The 19,183-nt window shown below is 46.3% G+C and overlaps 1 protein-coding gene and 1 long non-coding RNA gene across 3 annotated transcripts in view; both read right to left on the minus strand.

Annotated features, from left to right (window-relative positions):
- Mthfd1 (methylenetetrahydrofolate dehydrogenase, cyclohydrolase and formyltetrahydrofolate synthetase 1) overlaps positions 1–13,736 on the minus strand; it is a 63,695-nt gene extending 49,959 nt beyond the window's left edge. The window contains exons 1-2 of the mRNA XM_038337167.2: positions 13,375–13,736; positions 789–873 (exon numbers count right to left, since the gene is read on the minus strand). Of these exons, the coding sequence (XP_038193095.1) occupies positions 789–873; positions 13,375–13,415 (126 nt within the window). The 5' untranslated portion in view covers positions 13,416–13,736. The remainder of the gene's footprint in view (positions 1–788; positions 874–13,374) is intronic.
- Positions 6,114–13,359, minus strand: LOC119819132. 2 transcript variants are annotated; one of them, XR_005286225.1, is made up of 4 exons: positions 12,728–13,359; positions 12,480–12,592; positions 9,904–10,089; positions 6,114–6,396 (listed from the first exon to the last, which is right to left on the minus strand). It is a non-coding gene; the product is annotated as an uncharacterized LOC119819132 (long non-coding RNA). The 2 variants fall into 2 exon arrangements; XR_005286224.1 differs by lacking the exons at positions 12,480–12,592; positions 12,728–13,359 and having other exon boundaries at positions 9,904–10,581.
- Positions 13,737–19,183: the final 5,447 nt, after the last annotated feature.

The following is a 19,183-nucleotide window of genomic DNA, read 5'->3' on the forward strand; positions in this document are numbered from 1 at the left end:
AGACGTAATCACATTCACATGTGCACATACCCACACAAGGATACACACTTATACCGATAATTAAAAGCAAAAGGTCCTTTAGGTCAGGGCATGGTGGTGCACACCTCTAATCCCAGCACACAGGAGGTGAAGCAGGCAGATAGAGCTCATTGAGTTAGAAGCAGGGGAATTTCAGGCCAGCCAGGACCACTACACAGTGAGAACCAGCCTAAAAAAAAATCTTTTAACAAAAGTTAATGTAGTTAACACACACACACACACACACACAAGAAAAAGACCCGGCAATTTTTCTTTCTAATACAGTAACTATTAGCAGCTAAGTTCCATGAGATCTCTAAATTTTAAGAGTACAAAGGGTCCTAAGAAGACCCAAAGGGCACGGTTAATGATGCGGCTCAGTGGGGAGAGGGCTTCTCTACCATGCAGGAGTCCCTGCGATCCATCCCCAACACCACAAAATCCAGGCAGGGTGGCACAAGCCTACAGCCTCAGCAGCTGGGAGGTGAAGCAGGAAAATTAGGAGTCTACAGAGCCTATATAGCAACTCTGATGCCAGTCTGGGCTACATGAGGCCCTGTCTCAAGACAAAACAAAAGGGCATCACACTAGGCAGAGCAGGATAACCTGGCACCCGGAAACTGGGTGACAGAAGGAGCCCACAATGAGACACCATGGTGTGTGAGGTTTCACAACAGGGCAGAAAGAGGCCTGAAGTGCTGCTGCTTCTCATGCTGGGGAGAGGCTGGGTAGGGATGGATGGGGCTAAAGGGAAGAGGACAGCACATTACCTGCAGGATGGCCAGGCCAGGCGTGAAGCCTGGGACTTGCTCCTTCATCTGAGTCACCTGGTTCTTCAGTTGCTCCCTTATTTGCCTAGGGGGAAAGAAAAGGCGTGAGTTTCCATTTCCTTCACCGGCAAGCTTAAGCAAGGGAGGTTACTGGATGCATCTCTTGGAAATTCAAGTCACCACCAGCGATGGGTTTTATCTGGTATGCCATATCTCATGTCCTTCCCACCAATTCCCCAGGCAAGAGTTTTACTCAACATTTACAAATTTCTAGTCAGTGAACTTATTTTTTTCAAAGCATTACTCAACACAAGAATATAGTTAAAAAAAAAAAAATAGATGGACCATAGGGGTTTTGTTTTGTTTTGTTTGTTGAGACAGTGTTTCTCTGTGTAACAGCCCTGGCTGTCCTGGAACTCACTCTGTTTTTGTTTTGTTTTGTTTTAAACCAGATTTGACCTGGATCATGGACACAGCTCTCCTATGAAACAAGAACAGCTGCCGAGTTCCCACTTCCTAGCGGCCCCAGCCTTTGCTGCTCCCGGTCAATGACAATGAGCTGTCGCATGGTGCCTGGCAACCGAGGAGCTCTGAGCTCTGTTCTGTGTCAGGTTCCCAGGCTGGCCTCTTCTTCCAGCTCTCTTCCCTCTAACCTCTGTCAGTATGGAGCACTTAGGACACAAACAGGAACACAAAGGGCCTCCATTCAGGGCTCTGTTGTGCCAGCCGTGCTTGGTGCACACGCCTTTAAGCCCAGCAGCTGGGAGATAGAAGCAAGAGGGTCAGAAGTTGGAGGTTATCTTCAGCTACACGGGGAGCTACATGTGAATGTGTCTCAAAAACAAAAAATGGAGGAGGGCAGAGGGGCATGTGGTAGGCAAAAATTTTCTACCTTATCCCAAAAGAAGCAAAACCTATGTACTCTCAAGACAAAAAAAAAAAAAAAAGGCACAAAGACAGAAGGAAAAAAAGAAGAAAAGAAACAATAGAAGGGGGCTGGAGAGATGGCTCAGAGGTTAAGAGCACTGGCTGATCTTCCCGAGGTCCTGAGTTCAATTCCCAGCACCCACATGGTGGCTCACAACCATCTGTAATGAGGTCTGGTGCTCTCTTCTGGCGTGCAGGCAAACAAGGAGACTGAACAGATGAACACAGTGTACACAATAAATAAATAAATATTAAAAAAAAGAAACAATAGAAGAAACAGATGGACACTTGAGATCACCCCCTTGTCAAGTGGGAAGGCAGGAAGAGGATATTTTTGTGCCACTCACAAAAAAGAACACAGGATCATAATAGGCCAGTGACTTTCTAATCCACTGGCAAAAAGATGAGCAACTGCCAACACCCTGAAGTGGGCAACGGACGGAAACATGGAAATTGGGATCTGGGGCCAGTATAGAGACTATTTTATTCTGGTGTGACGAAATCATCCCAGGGTTTGGATCACGGGTCACATGGTCAGTTGTCCACTGTTACGTTTGTTCTGGTTGCTGAATTGGAAAGGGACCGGGAATGTTACAATCCGAGGTACTAGAAAGAAACCACCGCCACTGCAGAATCCAGCCAAGACTGAATTACATCGCTACTGACAGTTTAATTAAAAAGAAAAAAAAGGTGATCGAATTCTAATCTGTATGAAGCACATAGAAAATATCACAGCTATACACAGACCCTGAGCTTTGCGGGCCGTGAAATGGCAGTGGAAAAACAATTAACTGGGAGCATTCTAAAGCCCACAGCGGACTTCATACTGACACAGCCCATCTATTTACCAACTCTTCTGAAAGGAAGTGGCCACTGGAGACCTAAAGTTGCAAGTCTAGAGAGAAATAAAAATAAAAACACTCAGCAGGTGGCAAAGCTATGGGAACTTAGTGCCATAGGTGGTGAATTGGAAAACACTGGCTTTGCTCAGTAGGATAAGACCACAGATCAGAATGTTCCCTAGTGCTATGCTACCATTTAAAATAGCCTAGGTTGAAGTTTCCTTTTTAAGGGGAAAAATGGCTTTAGCTGGAAACTAGTTACACTGACTCCCTAAACTTTTCCTAATAGGCAGCTCTCTCTCCCGTGAAGGTTCGTGTTTTTCTGTATAGGGGTATTCACATATATATGCAAGAGCATGCATGTCTTTGGAGATTGGAGAACCTCGGATGTCGTTTTAAGTCCCTTACTGGCTTGGAACTCACTTAAGCTAGCTAACCAATGAAGCACTGAAATCTAGGCCTTAAAAAAATTATTTGAGCCAGGCATGGTGGCAGACACCCTTAATTCCAGCGACTGGAAGTAGGCAAATCTTTATGAATTTAAGGGCAGCCTGGAATACATGAGGGTCCAGGTTAGCTAGGGCTACACAGCGAGACCTTGTGTTAAAGACAAATAAATAAAAATTACTGTGGGTATATGCCATAGTATGCGGTCAGAGAACACCTGAGCGAGTAATTTTCTTCTCCCACAGCGTAGGTCTTATATGCAAGTCATCAGGCTTGGTAGCAGGTACACTTTACCCACCGAGCCATCTTGCTGCCCCCTCCCCTTCTTTCTTTCTTTGTCTTTTTTAAAAAGCCATCTCTATTTCTATTGCTTTGAAGGAGGAAAAGTAGTCTGCTTTTGCTATCTGGATTGGCTACTAAGGACTCTAAAATACAGAGGAAGAGGAAAGCTGAGTCCGCTTGAGCTGGAGCAGGGGAAGTTGAGGAGCTACAAGGGAGCATGGAGAGAAAACACAGGCACAACCCCTCTTGCCCTCATGAAGCTGCTCTCAAAGCCATAGGAAATTAAACAGTAGTAAGTCCTTCAATTTTCATAGCCCACATTTCCAGAAACTTGACATGCTATCACAGAACAACTTCCTAGTCATTACAATCTTTTATGTGTGTGTGTGTGTGTGTGTGTGTGTGTGTTTTCGAGACTCTGTAGTTTTGGAGCTTGTCCTAGCTGTTATAGACAGGCTGGCCTCGAACTCATAGAGTGCTGGGATTAAAGGCGTGCACCACTACCGCCCTTCCTACCCTACCCTACACCCCCCCCCCCCCCCGCCCCCATGGCTCTCATCGCCCTTGGGCTAGATCTTCCACGTAAGGACTCCAGAGCAAAGCCAGGCCAAAAGAAGCTACTGGAAATACTCTGTCCCCCCCCCCCCCCCCCCCGAACAGAACGACCCATGCCCGATTCATGGTATTCTTCAGCAACCACTGCAATCTAAGGGAAGATGTTCATCAGTCTGTAGGTAGGAGCAATCAGTACCGAAGCGTGCGCAGAAACCCAAAAGCCACGGTGCACCACACACGTCTCTCCGGTTCTGACCATTGGATACCAGGAAAATATCAGAGCCAAGTGGAGATGATGTAAGAAGTGAGAACATGGATACGGAGCCGTTTTAAGATGATACTGGCATCTAGTGGGCAGAAACCAGAGGTGCAGCAAATAGATTTGCTGGAGACTTTTCAAAAACGTATTATTTAAAAAGTAGACCATGTGGATGTGGTGGTCCATGCCTTTAATGCCAGACTCAGGAGGCAGAGGCAAGGGCGTCTCTTTGATCAAGGCCAGTCTTGTCTACCTAAAGTTCCAGGATAGCCAGAGCTACATAATAGAATACTTGTTGCAAAACAAAACAAAACACAGTAGGCTATACAGATGAAGAGATGCATCAGTGGGTTAAGTAACTGCTGACTAGCCTGATGACCTGAGTTTAGTCCCTGGGAGCCACGCGGGAGAAGAGAATGATTCCCAAATTGTCCTGACCTCCAAACACAAGCTGCAGCATGACAACAACAAGCCCCTCCCCTCCACCCCCAACCAAATAAAAAATAAGTGTAATAGCAGACCACCAGCGTTGTAGAATATTATCTTAAGGTGTGTTACTTTTGTTTATGCTATGGAACATCTGTTTAATGATGCAATGATTTAAATAAAATTCACCTGCGCTCAGCAGCCAACTGACAGGAAGTGGTAGGGAGAGCCAGGTGGAGAAAGGTTTATAAGGAGGGGCAAGAAAAAAAGAGAGGGCTTCTTGGGAGACGGGAGGTGAGCTGCTGGCTGGCTATTCAACCTCTTTGGGAAGCAGGATTCTGTCTCAACGTTTGAATCTTGAATTCTTTAGCAGGACAGAGATTTAAATAAATTCCCTTGGTAGCTTTGAAAGAGTTGGTGCCTGAGGGAATGAAATTTCCTCAGGCTTCAGCTGCCAAACCACTGCCTGTGGCTACAGAGTTGCAGCTGCTGACTAGGATGGCAGTAGCTTAAAAGGCAGCAACCATTAAAGACACACTACACACAAAATTAAAGTAAATGTAATAAAAATTTTAACTTCTAAAAAATTTATATATTTATTTACATGCACAGGTATGTGCATCATGTGTGTGTCTGGTACCTGCAGAAGTCATGGGGTCATATCCCTGGAACTGGAGCTACAGGTGGTTGGTAAGCTGCCATGAGCTAGGAACCTAACCTGGGTCCTCTGGAAGAGCAGCCAGGGTTCTTAACCCACTGCCTCAGTAAAAACATCTTAATAAAATAAAATGTTTAAATGGCAAATTAAAACCAGCAGTAGGCCGGGCGGTGGTGGCGCACGCCTTCAATCTCAGCACTCGGGAGGCAGAGGCAGGTGGATCTCTGTGAATTCGAGGCCAGCCTGGTCTACAAGAGCTAGTTCAGGACAGGCTCCAAAGCTATGGAGAAACCCTGTCTTGAAAAACCAAAAACAAAACAGCAGTGGTGGCTCATGCCTATAATCCTAACACTCAGCTGAGGCAGGAGGACTGCTATAAATTCTAGGTTAACCTGGGCTACAGAATGAGCCCTAATCCCAGGCTAATGAGATAGCCCAGAAGAGCTTGCTGCCAAGGCTGACAACCTGAGTTCAATCACTAGAACCCACATGGTGGAAGCAGAGTGAGACCTAACCTCAAAATAAATAAACGAAAAAGCAAATAAATATACAGATGGGTTATAAACTCATTCGAGAAGAGTAACAGATGAACACCATCAGAAGGGTTGAACAACGAAGTCCTGACTCCGACTACTACCCTACTTCAGGAAGAAGCAGATCAGCACCTGCTCAGCTCCAACAAGCCCCTGACGTTAGACACGCAGACCACAGGGCTGGGAATGTAGCTCAGGGGCCAGGCTGTTGGCTGGCACACAGACCACCCCCCCCCCCCGTGCCAGTTTCAATGCCCATTACTACAAGAATGCAGAACACAACACACTAAACTCTCCATTGTCTTTCAAAGAGTCACACACCCAGATTTTCAATATAATCTCAGACACGAGTGTGTTGCAATTTTTAAAAATAATTCTGCAAGCCAAACAAAAGACTTCTTTTATAAGCTACTGTTTTATTGCAAGACAGTTAGGAGACATGATGGAAGGCTCTGCGTACGAAGAGCTTAAGCAGCTGTGACCGACTATGTGCCAATAAGGAAGTCACGCCAATGGGTCTTCCAGAGCGGGCCTCACACCAGTGCCTCTTTCCATCTACCATTACCAAACCGTAGATCTGGCTGTCAGAGCTTGTTGTGGTGACAAGGAATAGCTGCCACAAGTCCCCTGTAAACTGGGACATCATCGCCAGCGGGGGACATGGAAGTCGAAAACATATCTGCTTGAAGAGGAAGAGAGGGCAGGACACCAGTACACTGTGAGGATCTGACTTTGCAAGTTCCATTTTAAAGAAGGGGCTTCATCTTAAGCCATATACTGAGCTGGGGTGGGTGGGCGGGCGATCTCAGCTCCAGAAATGTGCCACCATAGCAGACATTTGAACAGATGCCCTAAAAATGACCAATTAAGATAGGGAGCAGGGCCATAAAATGTAACGAGGTCCAGATGTTCTTGGGAGGCATTCTGTCCTTGAAGATACCTTGTCAGTGTTAGGTTTTCACGCCCAAAAACTGACCAATGGTTTCAGAAACTACCTTATCCTATGCCTCCCTTACCTAATCCCAAGGACAGGGCATGAGCTCCCCTGATGACGGCGTTTCCCCTTTAAAAGTTCTTCCCTCCCAGGGCTCCCTGCCACACTTTCTGCACCCACCATGCTGGGGTCCTGGTTAGTCCAAACTTAAGTTTGAATATTATTAAAAATCCTCATGTAATTTGCATTGGAAATCCAGCTCCGTGAATTCATTTGGGGACCAGAAACTTGGGCATAACAACACCAAAAAAAGCCCCAAGTTTCTGCTCTAGAGAGGATGAATGGAAAACCTCAGGTAATAGGGCCGAGGGCTCAGCACCTGTTTGGTCTCTAGCCCCTACATCTGATGGCTGCAGAGGAGGGTCTGTCACCCTTTCCTGGCTTCCACTGGCACTGGCATACACGTGCACGCACATATACAGACAGACAGACAAACACACACAATTAAAAACAAAATGAATCTTAAAAAACAACCCCCACCTTTTATTTTTGTTTTTCGAGACAGGGTTTCTCTTTGTAGCCCTCAATGTCCTGGAACTGGCTCTGTAGACCAGGCTGGCCTGGATCTCAGAGAGATCCATCCACTCTGTCTCCCAAATGGTGTGATTAAAGACGTGCGCCACCACACTCAGTCTAAGAAGTCTTACAGAAAGAGGAATTAACTAAAGGAAGCGCCCCTAACCGAGAATGCAGGATTAATTGCAAGCAAACAAGAGGGAAAGCCAAACAGATCAAGAAAACAGAACAGACCCCTGGGAGAATGATGCTCTCAGCTAAGAACCATAGCACGGTAGTCCTGACACCGTCAGACCCTCCCCTGTGCCACGCGCCCTCTTACAGTGTTCACACTTATGCAGGGGGAAGTTTCACCTCCACTGTGAGCTCTTGTCACCTAAAGAGGGCCACTCAGTTTTCCACAAGCCACCCCTGCTGCCCCAAGGCAGTTATTTACCAACTAGGGAGGTCAAAGGTTCAAGGCACGTGTTATTTTTGGCTTAGAGCCTTCTTCTCCATGACATTGACAGGCTCACAGTCCAAGCCACCTTGACAAGAAATATGACCTTTGTTTTCATGAACACTGAACCCATACCACAGAAATCACCTGTGAGAGCAGAGTGCTCCTCCCTCCCTGCTCTGGTTCTCCCTGTCACCTGACATCTAATTTATCATGCCCATATATGAGGGGAGAGATTTGGGCTGTTTATTTTATTCACTATTGGAGTTCTGGCATAGCAAAAGCACACACACAGCGCTGAGTAAACACCCAAGGGACACATCACTGTCTCTATCCCCAGGCCTTACCCACACAGGTTCCAGGATAGTGTGGGCTTTAACCACCTTCCCCCAAGAAACATAAACAAAAAGGCTGAGTCTAGTGGCAGCGGGCTGGAATCCTAGCTCAGAGGCTGAGGCAGGAGAATACCGAGTTTGAGGCTTGCCAGAGCTATTGAATGAGTTCAAAGCTAGCCTGGGCAATTTATTGGGAACCATCACAAAATAAAAAGTAGAGAAGAGAATTAAGGAAATCATAGTTCAGGCATAAGTACTAGGCTCTAGATTTAGTCTCAAGGCCAGGGGTGAGGTAAGGGTAGGAGGTGTCTTTGACCCAGCAAAAGGAAAAATCCATATAGACTGAATAGAGCTAAGGTATATTGAACACTGACTACGTGTAAAGAAGATTTAGTGTTTCTCTGTGAAGAACTCATTTAGGTAGCTGGTAGTGGTGGTGCACACCTCTAATCCCAGCACTCAGGAGGCAGAAGAAGGAGGGATTTCTGAGTCCAAGGTGATGTGGAAAGACCCTGTCTCACAAAACTAAAGCCCTCATCTCATTTTGCTAGAAACCCAATAATAGATATTACTTTTAGGGGCTGGAGAGATGGCTCAGCGGTTAAAAGCATTGCCTGCTCTTCCAAATGTCCTGAGTTCAATTCCCAGCAACCACATGGTGGCTCACAACCATCTGTAATGAGGTCTGGTGCTCTCTTCTGGCCTGCAGGCATACATGCAGACAGAATATTGTACACATAATAAATAAATAAATAAATAAATCTTAGAAAGAAACCCCTTCTAAAAAAATTATAGATATTACTTTTAATTCATGTCTGAGGAAATTACAATACAGATGTTAAAAAACTTGCTTAAGACCACACAACTAGTAAGAAGTGAAAAAGTTTCTAAGTGTTTTAGATTCAGACATAAACAAAACTGCTTATGTCACTTATTACCTAAGTTATTTCATTATTTTTTTCATGTGGGTGTTTGGGAATGTATATATAGGCACCAGGTATGTTCTTGATGCATGGAGGGCCATCAGATCCTCTGGAACTGGAGTTACAGATGGTTATGAGCTCCCATGAGGGCGTGTGGAATTGAACCCACATCTTATGGAAGAGCAGTCATTATTCTTAACCACTGAGCCATCTCTCCAACCATTTTTTAAATGGAGCTTATAACTAATTTCCTCTCCACAATCAAAACATACCCATACCACCCAGTCCCATTTACTTGTCAAGATGAAAACCTAAATTATCTCTTACAATCTTCATTTTGTTTTCTTCCCCACCCCACCCCCCAGAGACATGGTTTCTCTGTGTAACAGCTCAGACTGTCCTGAAACTCGCTCTGTAGAACAGGCTGGTCTCGAACTCAGAGACCCACCTGCCTGTCTCCACTACTGCCCAGCTCTTGACAAGTTTTCTAATAGGAACACTTCGAGAAAAGGGCACAGTAAAAGGTGTGCACATATATGAATATACACACTCAGAAGTAGAAACAATGTACTTCAGCAAGCTACATGCTGGAAAGCTAGTTAAACTAGCTAACGGACACACACATACACACACGCACACACTCACCCACTCACTCCTCAGCACCACTTCTGAGGGAAAAGCAAATTAAAACCACTGGGATAGTTTTTTACATTCATTAGGATGTATACTAAAAGCCCAAAGCTGGGCTGGAGAGATGGCTCAGTGGTTAAGAGCACTGGCTGCTCTTCCAGAGGACCTGAGTTCAATTCCCAGCAACCACATTGTGGCTCACAACCATCTGTAATGAGATCTGGCACCCTTTTCTGGCCTGCAGGCATAGATGGAGGCAGAATGTTGTATACATAATAAATAAAATCTTTAAAATAAATAAATAAAAGGGCAAGGCCAAAGAGATAGTTCAGCAATTAAAAGATCTCACAGCACAAGCCTGACAACCAGTCTGATTCCTTCATCCATCCCTCAGCGGAAGGAGAGGATCTCCCATGGATTCCTTCATCCATCCATCCATCGGCGGAAGTGGAGAATCTCCTATGGACACACAGCGAAGTACAGAGAAAAGGGAATCCTGGTGCACCGTTGGTGGAAACACGAGTTCATATGATCACTAAAGAAAATAGCATGGAGTTTCCTTTTAAAAATCAGATCTATGCTACTGTGGCAAAAACCACCAAAATGAAGCATTGGGCTGCGGGTATCTGGCACCAAGGCCTCTCCAGCACCAGTGGCTGGTGGGCCTGGACCCACACCGACACTCCTGCTGTCGCGGGCAAGACAACATCAGAAGACTGAAGGAACTGTAAGGCCAGTACATGCTACCTAAATGGGCTAATTTATGTTTTAAAAAATACTTGTGGGATGGGGCTGGAGGGATGGTTCAGTGGTTAGGAGCACTGTTTGTTCTTCCAGAGGACCCAGGTTCAGTTCCCAGCACTCCTACGATAGCTCGCATCTGTCTGTAAATCCACTTCTAGGAATCTGACAACCTCACACAGACATAGAGCCAGGCAAAATACCAACGCACATAAAATAAATAAACTCTAAAAATTACACGGTACTGGCCGGGTGGTGGTGGCACATGCCACAGCACTTGGGAGGCAGAGACAGGTGGATCTCTCTGTGTTCAAGTTCCTGGTCTACAGAGGGAGTTCCAGGACTGGCTCCATAGCTACTGGGAAACCCTGTCTTGAAAAAAAAACCTACTAAAAAAATTACATAGTACTCTATAAATACGTACAGCATATGTATCCATTAATTTTTTTTAAAAAATCAAATTAATTTAAAAATTTTTTATTGTATTTTATATGCATTGGTGTTTTGCCTGCATATATGTCTGTGTGAGGGTGTTGGAATACCTGGAACTGGAGTTACATTGTGAGCTGCCATGTAGGTGCTGGGAATTGAACTTGGGTCCTCTGAAAGAGCAGCCAGTGCTCTTAACCATTGAGCCATCTCCCCCCACAAAAAAAATTTAAAAACTAAAAACAAAATAGAGTATCAGAGCCAACAAACCCTTTCCTAAATGTGTGAGCAAAGAAAATTAAATTACAACCTTATAAAGAAGTCTGCATACTCATGATAAATGTAGCATTATTCACAACGGCCAAAACATGGAAACAACCTAAGTTGCTTCTGACCTTCCTGAAGGTTGCTTTAGGACATTAGGTGTTCTTCTGAGCCCAGAGCATTGCACGTGCTGGGCAAGCACTCCACAGCCTCAACAGAGAAATGGATAAAGAGGCTGCAGATAAACTGTGGAATATCAGCCATCCTTAAAAGAGGAGATCTTGTCCCAACATGGGTGGAACCAGAGGGCACTATGCTTCGGGGAACACCCCTGACAATGCAAGAAATCTGTTGTATAATCTCACTTACAGTGGGTCTAAATCCATGCGGACGGCTAGAGAATAAAACAGGGCTGGGGTGAAAGCAGATGTAGTCCAAAGAATACAAAGTAGGAAACAATGTAAACCTAAGAGGTCCGGAGTGTTGGGGGAAAGCCTGAAGACTATGGGTACCCAAAGAATACTGGATCCAGGATTGTGTTAAGTTCACTTTAGCAAATCTTATAAAAGAGGTAACCCTGTGAGACTACTACCATGCGTTTACTTCACTATAACAAATAAACGTTTACTGCCCATATGCATCCCATATTGAGCCAACCTCAGATATACATATTAAGTTTTAAAAAATTATTATTTATGTACATGTGTGTATATAAGTGTATGACATGCCTGCGCATCGGCACCCAGAAGCTGGCATCTGTTCCCTTGGAGTTGGAGTTACAGGCAGTTGTGAGTGGTCTAACCAGGGGGCTAATAACTAACTGAGTCCTCTGGAACAAGAAGTGCCCCTAAGCCCCAGGCCACCTCTGCAGTCCCCACACGAAGACTTGTTTTAAGAAAGAAAAAAGCCTGACAGTACAGACCTCTAATCCTAGCACTTGGAAGATGTAAGCACTAAATTAGTAGTTCAAGGCCAGGCTCAGCTACATTTGAGTTTGAGGCAAGCCTGGGCTACATGAGACCCTGTCTTTAAAAAAAAAAAAAAAAAAAAAAACAAAAAAGAAGAAAAAGTACTCAGATGTATGCATTAGGATTTCTAGTCCAAAAATGTGGGGTTCTTCCTTGCCTTTGAGCAAGATTTACCAGGTATTTATTTATATTTCTCCTCTTTGTTCACCTTCCCAACCTCCAGGAAAGGATCACGATGCCTGAGGTAGGTTTCACCACCATTCTCTAAAAGCCTCTACCGATAAACCCAAGGGCTTATTGAACAATTACGGTTAGCTACAGCAGTTACTAAATAACCAGTGATACCTAATGTGCTAAAGGCAACCTTCAGTAAGGTCACAAAATATCCCTTTCTCTCTCCCCTCCACTCTCCTAATTCCCCAACATTCACTCCCCAAACAAAAAGCAAGGAATGCCCAGTGGTTAAGCATACTAAATGGCTCAATTTCCAACCCTCTCCGGGCCAAAAGCAAAAGGGTGTTACTTTGTGGGAGTACATTTGGCAAACATTGCCACTACTTAAGCATTCAAAGCTGCAGCGCCACAACAGGTGAGTTCAAATGGACTGTGGAGGAGAGTCAGCACACTGGAGCCAAACTAAAAAAAAAAAGGTAAGTTTAGTGCCAGGACAGATGGGGGCGGTTAAAGCATGAAGCAGGAGGGGACTGGGGTTGTCGCTCAGTGTGCAGCGCTTGCCTTCCACGTGAGACACCTTGAAAGAGGAGCACTAACCGGAGGAAAAGAAAGTAAAATGCAGTCATCGGTATACTGAGGAATGTGCTGGATTAGAAGAGATCCTCTAGGCCGGCTCTGGTGCCGCATGGCACGCCTTTAGTCCTAGCATCAGGGAGGCAGAGGCAGGACGGTCTCTGTGAGTTCAAGGCCAGCCTGGTCTACAGGGTGAGCTCCCCGATAGCCAGGACTCTTGTGGAGAGACCGTGTCAGAAAACAAAACAAACAAAAATACTCAGAAAGAGACCCTGTCACCAAACAACCGTGTCAAGTCACGCCACAATCGAATTACTATAAGCAAGCGGCTATGCGGGGTTTCGGAGTTCTGCCTCTCCAAGCAGCCCTGGTCTGGGAAGATGCCGCCAGCAGCCACACTTTTGAGAGCAGGGTCAGGCCAGGACTTGCCGCCAAAACACAAGCCTGCAGCCATCGGGCAGCCGATTGCAATCACACATTGGGCCGGGGATGTGTTTCTCTGGCTTCAGAAAACTGGTTTCCAGCTTCTAGGGGCCGTGTCGATGTCCTCCCTTCCCACCCAGCCCATTTGATTATGCCACAAGCACCTCTCCTGCAGAACCCGCGTGCATGGAGATCCCGCACGTCCAGCCCTGAGCCCACCACCCCTATCAGCAATGGCAGGTACTTACGCGGAGACCACCTTCCCGTTCAGGATTCCCGCCGGTGCCATGGCCTTTACTAGTCTGCCACCCACGATGAACAGATTCCAGTCCCTCCGCGGGCGCGCGCCGGACGGCACGACCCACGTGGTCAGAGGAGCCTCCCGAGGAAATACAGTCACTGCGCCTGCGCCCCGCTCCCAGCCGCGAAGGTGAGCGGGCGACCCGGAATGACGTCGTTGGTCCGCTGACAGCCGAGGACTCGGAGAGTCTGCGGGAGCCGGAGGGCCCAGCAAGATTGTCGCTAAAGACTGGCTGGTGGTTGTGACTGGCTGTGGAAAAAGCCTGTGCAGAGCCCGCCTCCGACTGGCCGGGCGCTTCCCGCCCCGCTTTCAGCCAATCAGAGATCATATCTTGGGAGGCGTGGTGGTGGGGGCGGGGTCCGGCCGGAACCGCGGCAGAATGGACCTGTCTGAGCAAGTTCCCCGGCTCCGGAGACTTTTTCTTGGTTGCTGTGCCAGAGTCCTGCGCTGCTGTGTCTCTCTGCGTGATTTTTTGGATCGTCGTTGCTTCTCCGGGCCTTGGGCTAATTGCGGGTGCTGGACGTGGAGCCGGAGTCGCGGCTTTCCACTTTGTCACAATCCAGAGTGTGGTGGAGCACCTGGGGTAACTTTGCTTTTCTGTAACCACCCCTAGCAGGAATGAGGCAATTGTGCCCCTCAGGTTAGCCCTCTGCCGAGAAACAAAAGCACCCCAGGGTATTGAACTTTCCCCTGGAATCTCCTGCTGGGAGACGCTGCTTTGTGTTAGCCAGAGCAGAAATTTGTTTGGGTCAAGAGATTTCACACAGATCACCTCACAGGATGAAGCCTAAACAGTGATGGGTGAGACCACCCTTGACCTTGACTGTTCAGCTCTGTGATAGTCTGACCCTCTACTTAAATCGTACCCTCATATTAGGATACAGAAGATAAGACTTCTCTTTCTCCCTCTACCCAGTGTGACCACATTGAATAAATCCCCGTTTTCTGTAGTTTACTATTACTTGTTTAGTTGACTTATTAAGGATGATGGCCAACCTGGTTTATTGGATTGTCAGGGCCTAGGATCTGACTCTCAATTCCAGCAACAGTATGAATGATCAATTCACAGCCCTGGCATAGACAAGATCAAGACAAGGTCGCTACCCCTGAACTATAATTCGGCCTTCCATAACTTAAAAGTCTCGTCGAACATGCTGCCCCTTCAGGACTGAACCCCGAGGCAGGTTCAGCGTGGCAGCTGAGAGGGGCGTCAGAACTGGTGCATGGGTCTCCCGCAGTGTGGAGGTTGCAGGAGTCAGAATGACTGATCCTCCCCTTTCAGCAGGGACCCCACTATCAATCAGCTAGATGCCGGTTGCTTACTGGCAGATACCCCTCCCTGTTGGCCCTAGTGAAGAAATGAGGTTGAACATTTCCTTCCGAACCTGGTGGTGGGAAGGCATGTTTCAACTAATGGTTGCCCTCACCCTTTCTGCGTGGGGATTAACCCAGGGCCTTGCAGGTTAGGCAAGCACTTCTACCAGCCTCTCAGTTCCCAGTGCCAGGGCAGAGCTTTTACTGAACTTGATTTTTTTTTTCTGCCCTATGTGTGTGGATTTGTGTGACTTTCTTCTGAAATCTGGGGCTGCTTTACATTACATCCATATGTAGAATTAGAAATTCTTTTTGTTGTTGTTGTTTCATTAGCAGTTTAACCGAAGTATAACGTGCATACTGTAAAATTTGCCCGTTTTTTAAGAATACACATTTATGATTTTCAGTACATTTAGAGAGCTGTGCAGCTGACTTCATTGTTGGTTGGTTGTGTTGTTTTTTAAAAAATGTTCTAAGGCTGTGAGTTCGAGACCAGCCTGGTCTACAAGAGCTAGTTCCAGGACAGGCTCCAAAGCTACAGAGAAACCCTGTCTCGAAAAAACCAAAAAAAAAAAAAAATGGTCTAAGGTCCCAGGCGGCAGCTGTAGACAGGCAGCGTACTCTGGGAGCAGCCTGTCCCAAGGCAGAGACGACTGTGGGTCCCTGCAAGATCCCCGGGGGGCCATGTGAGCAGGCAGCGAGCTCACAGAGCAGCAGAAGCCCAAACCTATGCCTGGTTTAGGCCCCAAACCTTGTTTTCTCATCCCTAAGTCTATTGCCTTTGACCTTGCACAGACTAGATTTCAGTCACAGCATCTATGTGTGGCCTGTAGAGTTCACTCATCGAACAAATGGCTGTTAAACAGCCATTTTGTGCCAATAATTCTGCTCCAAATATTGACAGCACTCTAGAGAGCCAGGTATCACAGTGGACTGTTCTGCACCCAGTTCAAAGTCTGGTACGGGATACAAACACCAATTAAATATGTCATTTTAGAGATGAAAAAAGAGTCATGCTATTTTTTATTTATTTTTTAGTGCTAGGGGTGGAATCCGAAATCTTGTACTTGCTGGGCAAATGCTGTGCTGACTGCTAAGCGACACTCCAGTCCAGAGACGTGCTATTAAAAAAAAAAAAAAAGGCACTTGCGCCAAAGTATTAGTTACTTTTCTGTGACTGTGGTAAAACACCACGACTAAAGCAATTTACAAAAAGAAGCTTTTCTTTGAGGCTTAGTTCCAGAGGGATAAGGCCCAGTCAGCGTCACAGCGGGGGATGCGTGGCAGCAGGCTAGCGTGATGGCTCAGAACCCAAACAGGAAGCAGATCCTGCATCAGGAATGACAAGAGACCTTAAAACCTCAAAGCCTTCCTCCAGTGACACGCCTCCTTCAGCAAGGCCACGCCTCCTAGTCCTCCATGACCTGGGGAGCATTCACGCATCTGAGTCCACAGAGGACACGCTCTTGCAAACCGCCACAACCAAGCACGGGGGTGGTGGCGCACGCCTTTAATCCCGGCACTCAGGAGGCAAAGACAGGAGGATCTCTGTGAGATCGAGGCCAGCCTGGTCTACAGAGTGAGTTCCAGGACAGTCAGGATGGCACAGAGAAAACATGTCTAGAAAAGCAGGAAAAGAAAAACACAAAACAAAATCTCAACTAAAAGGATTGGTGGTGATGACAGAGGAGATGGGGAAATTACTATAGTTTTTTTTTTTTTTTAACTTTTCATCTGACACTGCTGAAGGTTGAAATTCACACAGCGCACATGGTAGGCAAACACTTAGCCACTGCGCCACATCCTCAGCATGGATGCTGGGCTTGCAAATGTGGTAAGAGAAGCCTCTCTGGGCATCGGACGTGAGAGAAACCTGACTCAAGAAAGGGGCTTGGAATATAAGAGAGAAAACAAGGGTTTGGCCCAAGCAACTAGGCAGGTAGAGTTGCCGTTTTAACATTTTTTTGTGACAGGGTCATGGTGGGGAATAAGATCCCTGTAGCAGTTAAAATGTCTTTAGATGCCTCCTGGACATCCAGTCCCTAGAACATTTCAATGTTTGGAATTCCGGGTGAGTAGGGGAGATGGCTCCATGGGTAAAAACACTTGCCGTGTGAGCCTGACCACCTGAGTTCCAGCCCAGACCCAAAGTGAAAGTTGGATGCAATCGAGTAAATCTGTAAATCCAGCATTTCTCCCGGGAGACGGGAGGAGGAGGCGGGAGAATCATGTAGGGGCTGGAAACAGCAGAAACAACGAGAGACCCTGCCTCAAAACAGCGGAAGAGAGGAGCGATTCCTGAAAGTTATCCTTTGACCTCCACGTGCAGGCTTGGCGCGCGCTCGCGCGCGCGCACACACACACACACACACACACACACACAGAGAGAGAGAGAGAGAGAGAGAGAGAGAGAGAGAGAGAGAGAGAGAGAGAGAGAGAGAGAGAGAGAGAGAGAGGGAGGGAGAGATAGAGAGAGAGAGAGAGAGAGAGAGAGAGAGAGGTACTGTCAGAATCTAGCTGCTGTGCAGGCTACGAGACCTTACAGTATCTTGGTCTCTGTCACAGATAGCCGCAAGCACACTACTGAGTCTCTAACTAAGACTTCCAGGTGGCAGGGCTCTGACCTGGGGGAGGGAGTTTACATCCAGGCCAATATGAGCAGCTGCACTTCCTGTTTCCCACCCCTTTCTCTGCCATCCGCCTGGGAGGGCCTGGCTGCAGGCTTGTGCTGCCCCTATCCTCACTTAGAGAATCCTGCTTCTGCCACAGGAGCCCTGATGTTCCTCTCTTCAGAGTCCCCACCATGCTGTCTTGTCTCTGGTCCTGGGGTTTGAACTCTCTTCAGAGTGACTGCCATGCTGCTGCTGTCTATGTTTGTTTGTCCATGGTACTAATAGATCTTCTGATACTTAAAAAAATAAATAAAAGATTTATGTATGGGCTGGGCTGGAGAGACAGCTCAGCATTTAAGAGCACTGGCTGCTCTTCCAGAGGTTTTGAGTTCAACCACAGGAACCATTTGTAATGAATCTGGCGTCTTCTTCTGGCCTGCAAGTATACACACAGAACACTAAACATAATAAATTTTAAAAAACCCTTTTTTTTAAGAAAAAAAAGAGATTTATTTATTACGTATATGGTGTTCTGCCTGCATGTATGCCTGCACACCAGAAGAGGGCACCAGATCTCATTACAGATGGTTGTGAGCCACCATGTGGTTGCTGGGAATTGAACTCATGACCTCTGGAAGTCAATGTTCTCAACCACTGAGCAATCTCTCCAGCCCCTCTAATACATTCCTTACTCTCCAACAATTCATCTCAGTGTTTCCTTGAGGCCCCACATGAGACCTTTCACACACATCTTCCTTCCTTCCTTCCTTCCTTCCTTCCTTCTTTCTTTCTTTCTTTCTTTCTTTCTTTCTAATTTGTTTGCTTTTATTTTACGTGTATGGGTGTTTTGCTTGCGTGTATGTCTGTTCACAGTTTGCATGCCTGATGCCCCCAGAGGCCAGAAGAGTTTGTCGGATCTCCTGGAGCTGGAGTTACACAGGCAGCTGTGAGCTGTCATATGCACGCTGCCACTGGAATTCAGGCCCTCAGGACAAGGAGCCGATACTGTTGATCACTCAGTTGCTATTCCAGACCCCTTCTTACATATATTTAAAAAGAAAAGAAAAGGAAAAAGAATTACAGAAGATGAGGAGTTAGGGGAAGAAGAAATGAAAAAGGAGAAGCCCAACAGATGAGAGGAAAACCATAAAACCTGTTGTCTTAGAAAGCAAATGAGGAGCAGGGAGGTGGTGGCACATACCCTTAATCCCAGCACTTCGGAGGCAGAGGCAGGAGGATCTCTGTGGGTTTGAGGGCAGGCCAGTCTGGTCTAAAGAGTGAGTTTTAAGACAGCTAGGACTGTTACATAGAGAAATTCTCTCTAGACCTCCCACCGCCTGCAAATAGAAAGCAAATGACATATTTTGCAGAAAGGGAGGCAATCCTGCCAAATACTAAAGACAGGGCAAATAAGTAAAGACAAAAATGATCATTTTTCTGGGACTAGAAAGACAAAATATTTAAATGCTAATAATGGCAGTCACTACTAATGGTGTGTATCGTGTTTGCCCAGGCTCCTTTTTAATTTCATAATATCTATCAAAAATTTAAATGTGGGGCTGGAGAGATGGCTCAGAGGTTAAATGCACTGGCTGCTCTTCCAAGAGGTCCTGAGTTCAATTCCCAGCAACCACATGGTGGCATACATAAGGTAGAACACTATATACATAATAAATAAATAAAATCTTTATAAAAAATTTAAGTAAGTAAATAAACAAATGTAACATTGTAGCACATGCCTTTTTTCCCAGCAGGTGGGAGGCAGAGGCAGGAGGATCTCTGTGAGTTCAAGCCAGACTGATCTACAGAGAGAGTTCTAGACCAGCTAGA

This window comes from Arvicola amphibius, chromosome 7, assembly GCF_903992535.2.
Source record: "Arvicola amphibius chromosome 7, mArvAmp1.2, whole genome shotgun sequence".
Lineage (NCBI taxonomy): Eukaryota > Metazoa > Chordata > Mammalia > Rodentia > Cricetidae > Arvicola > Arvicola amphibius.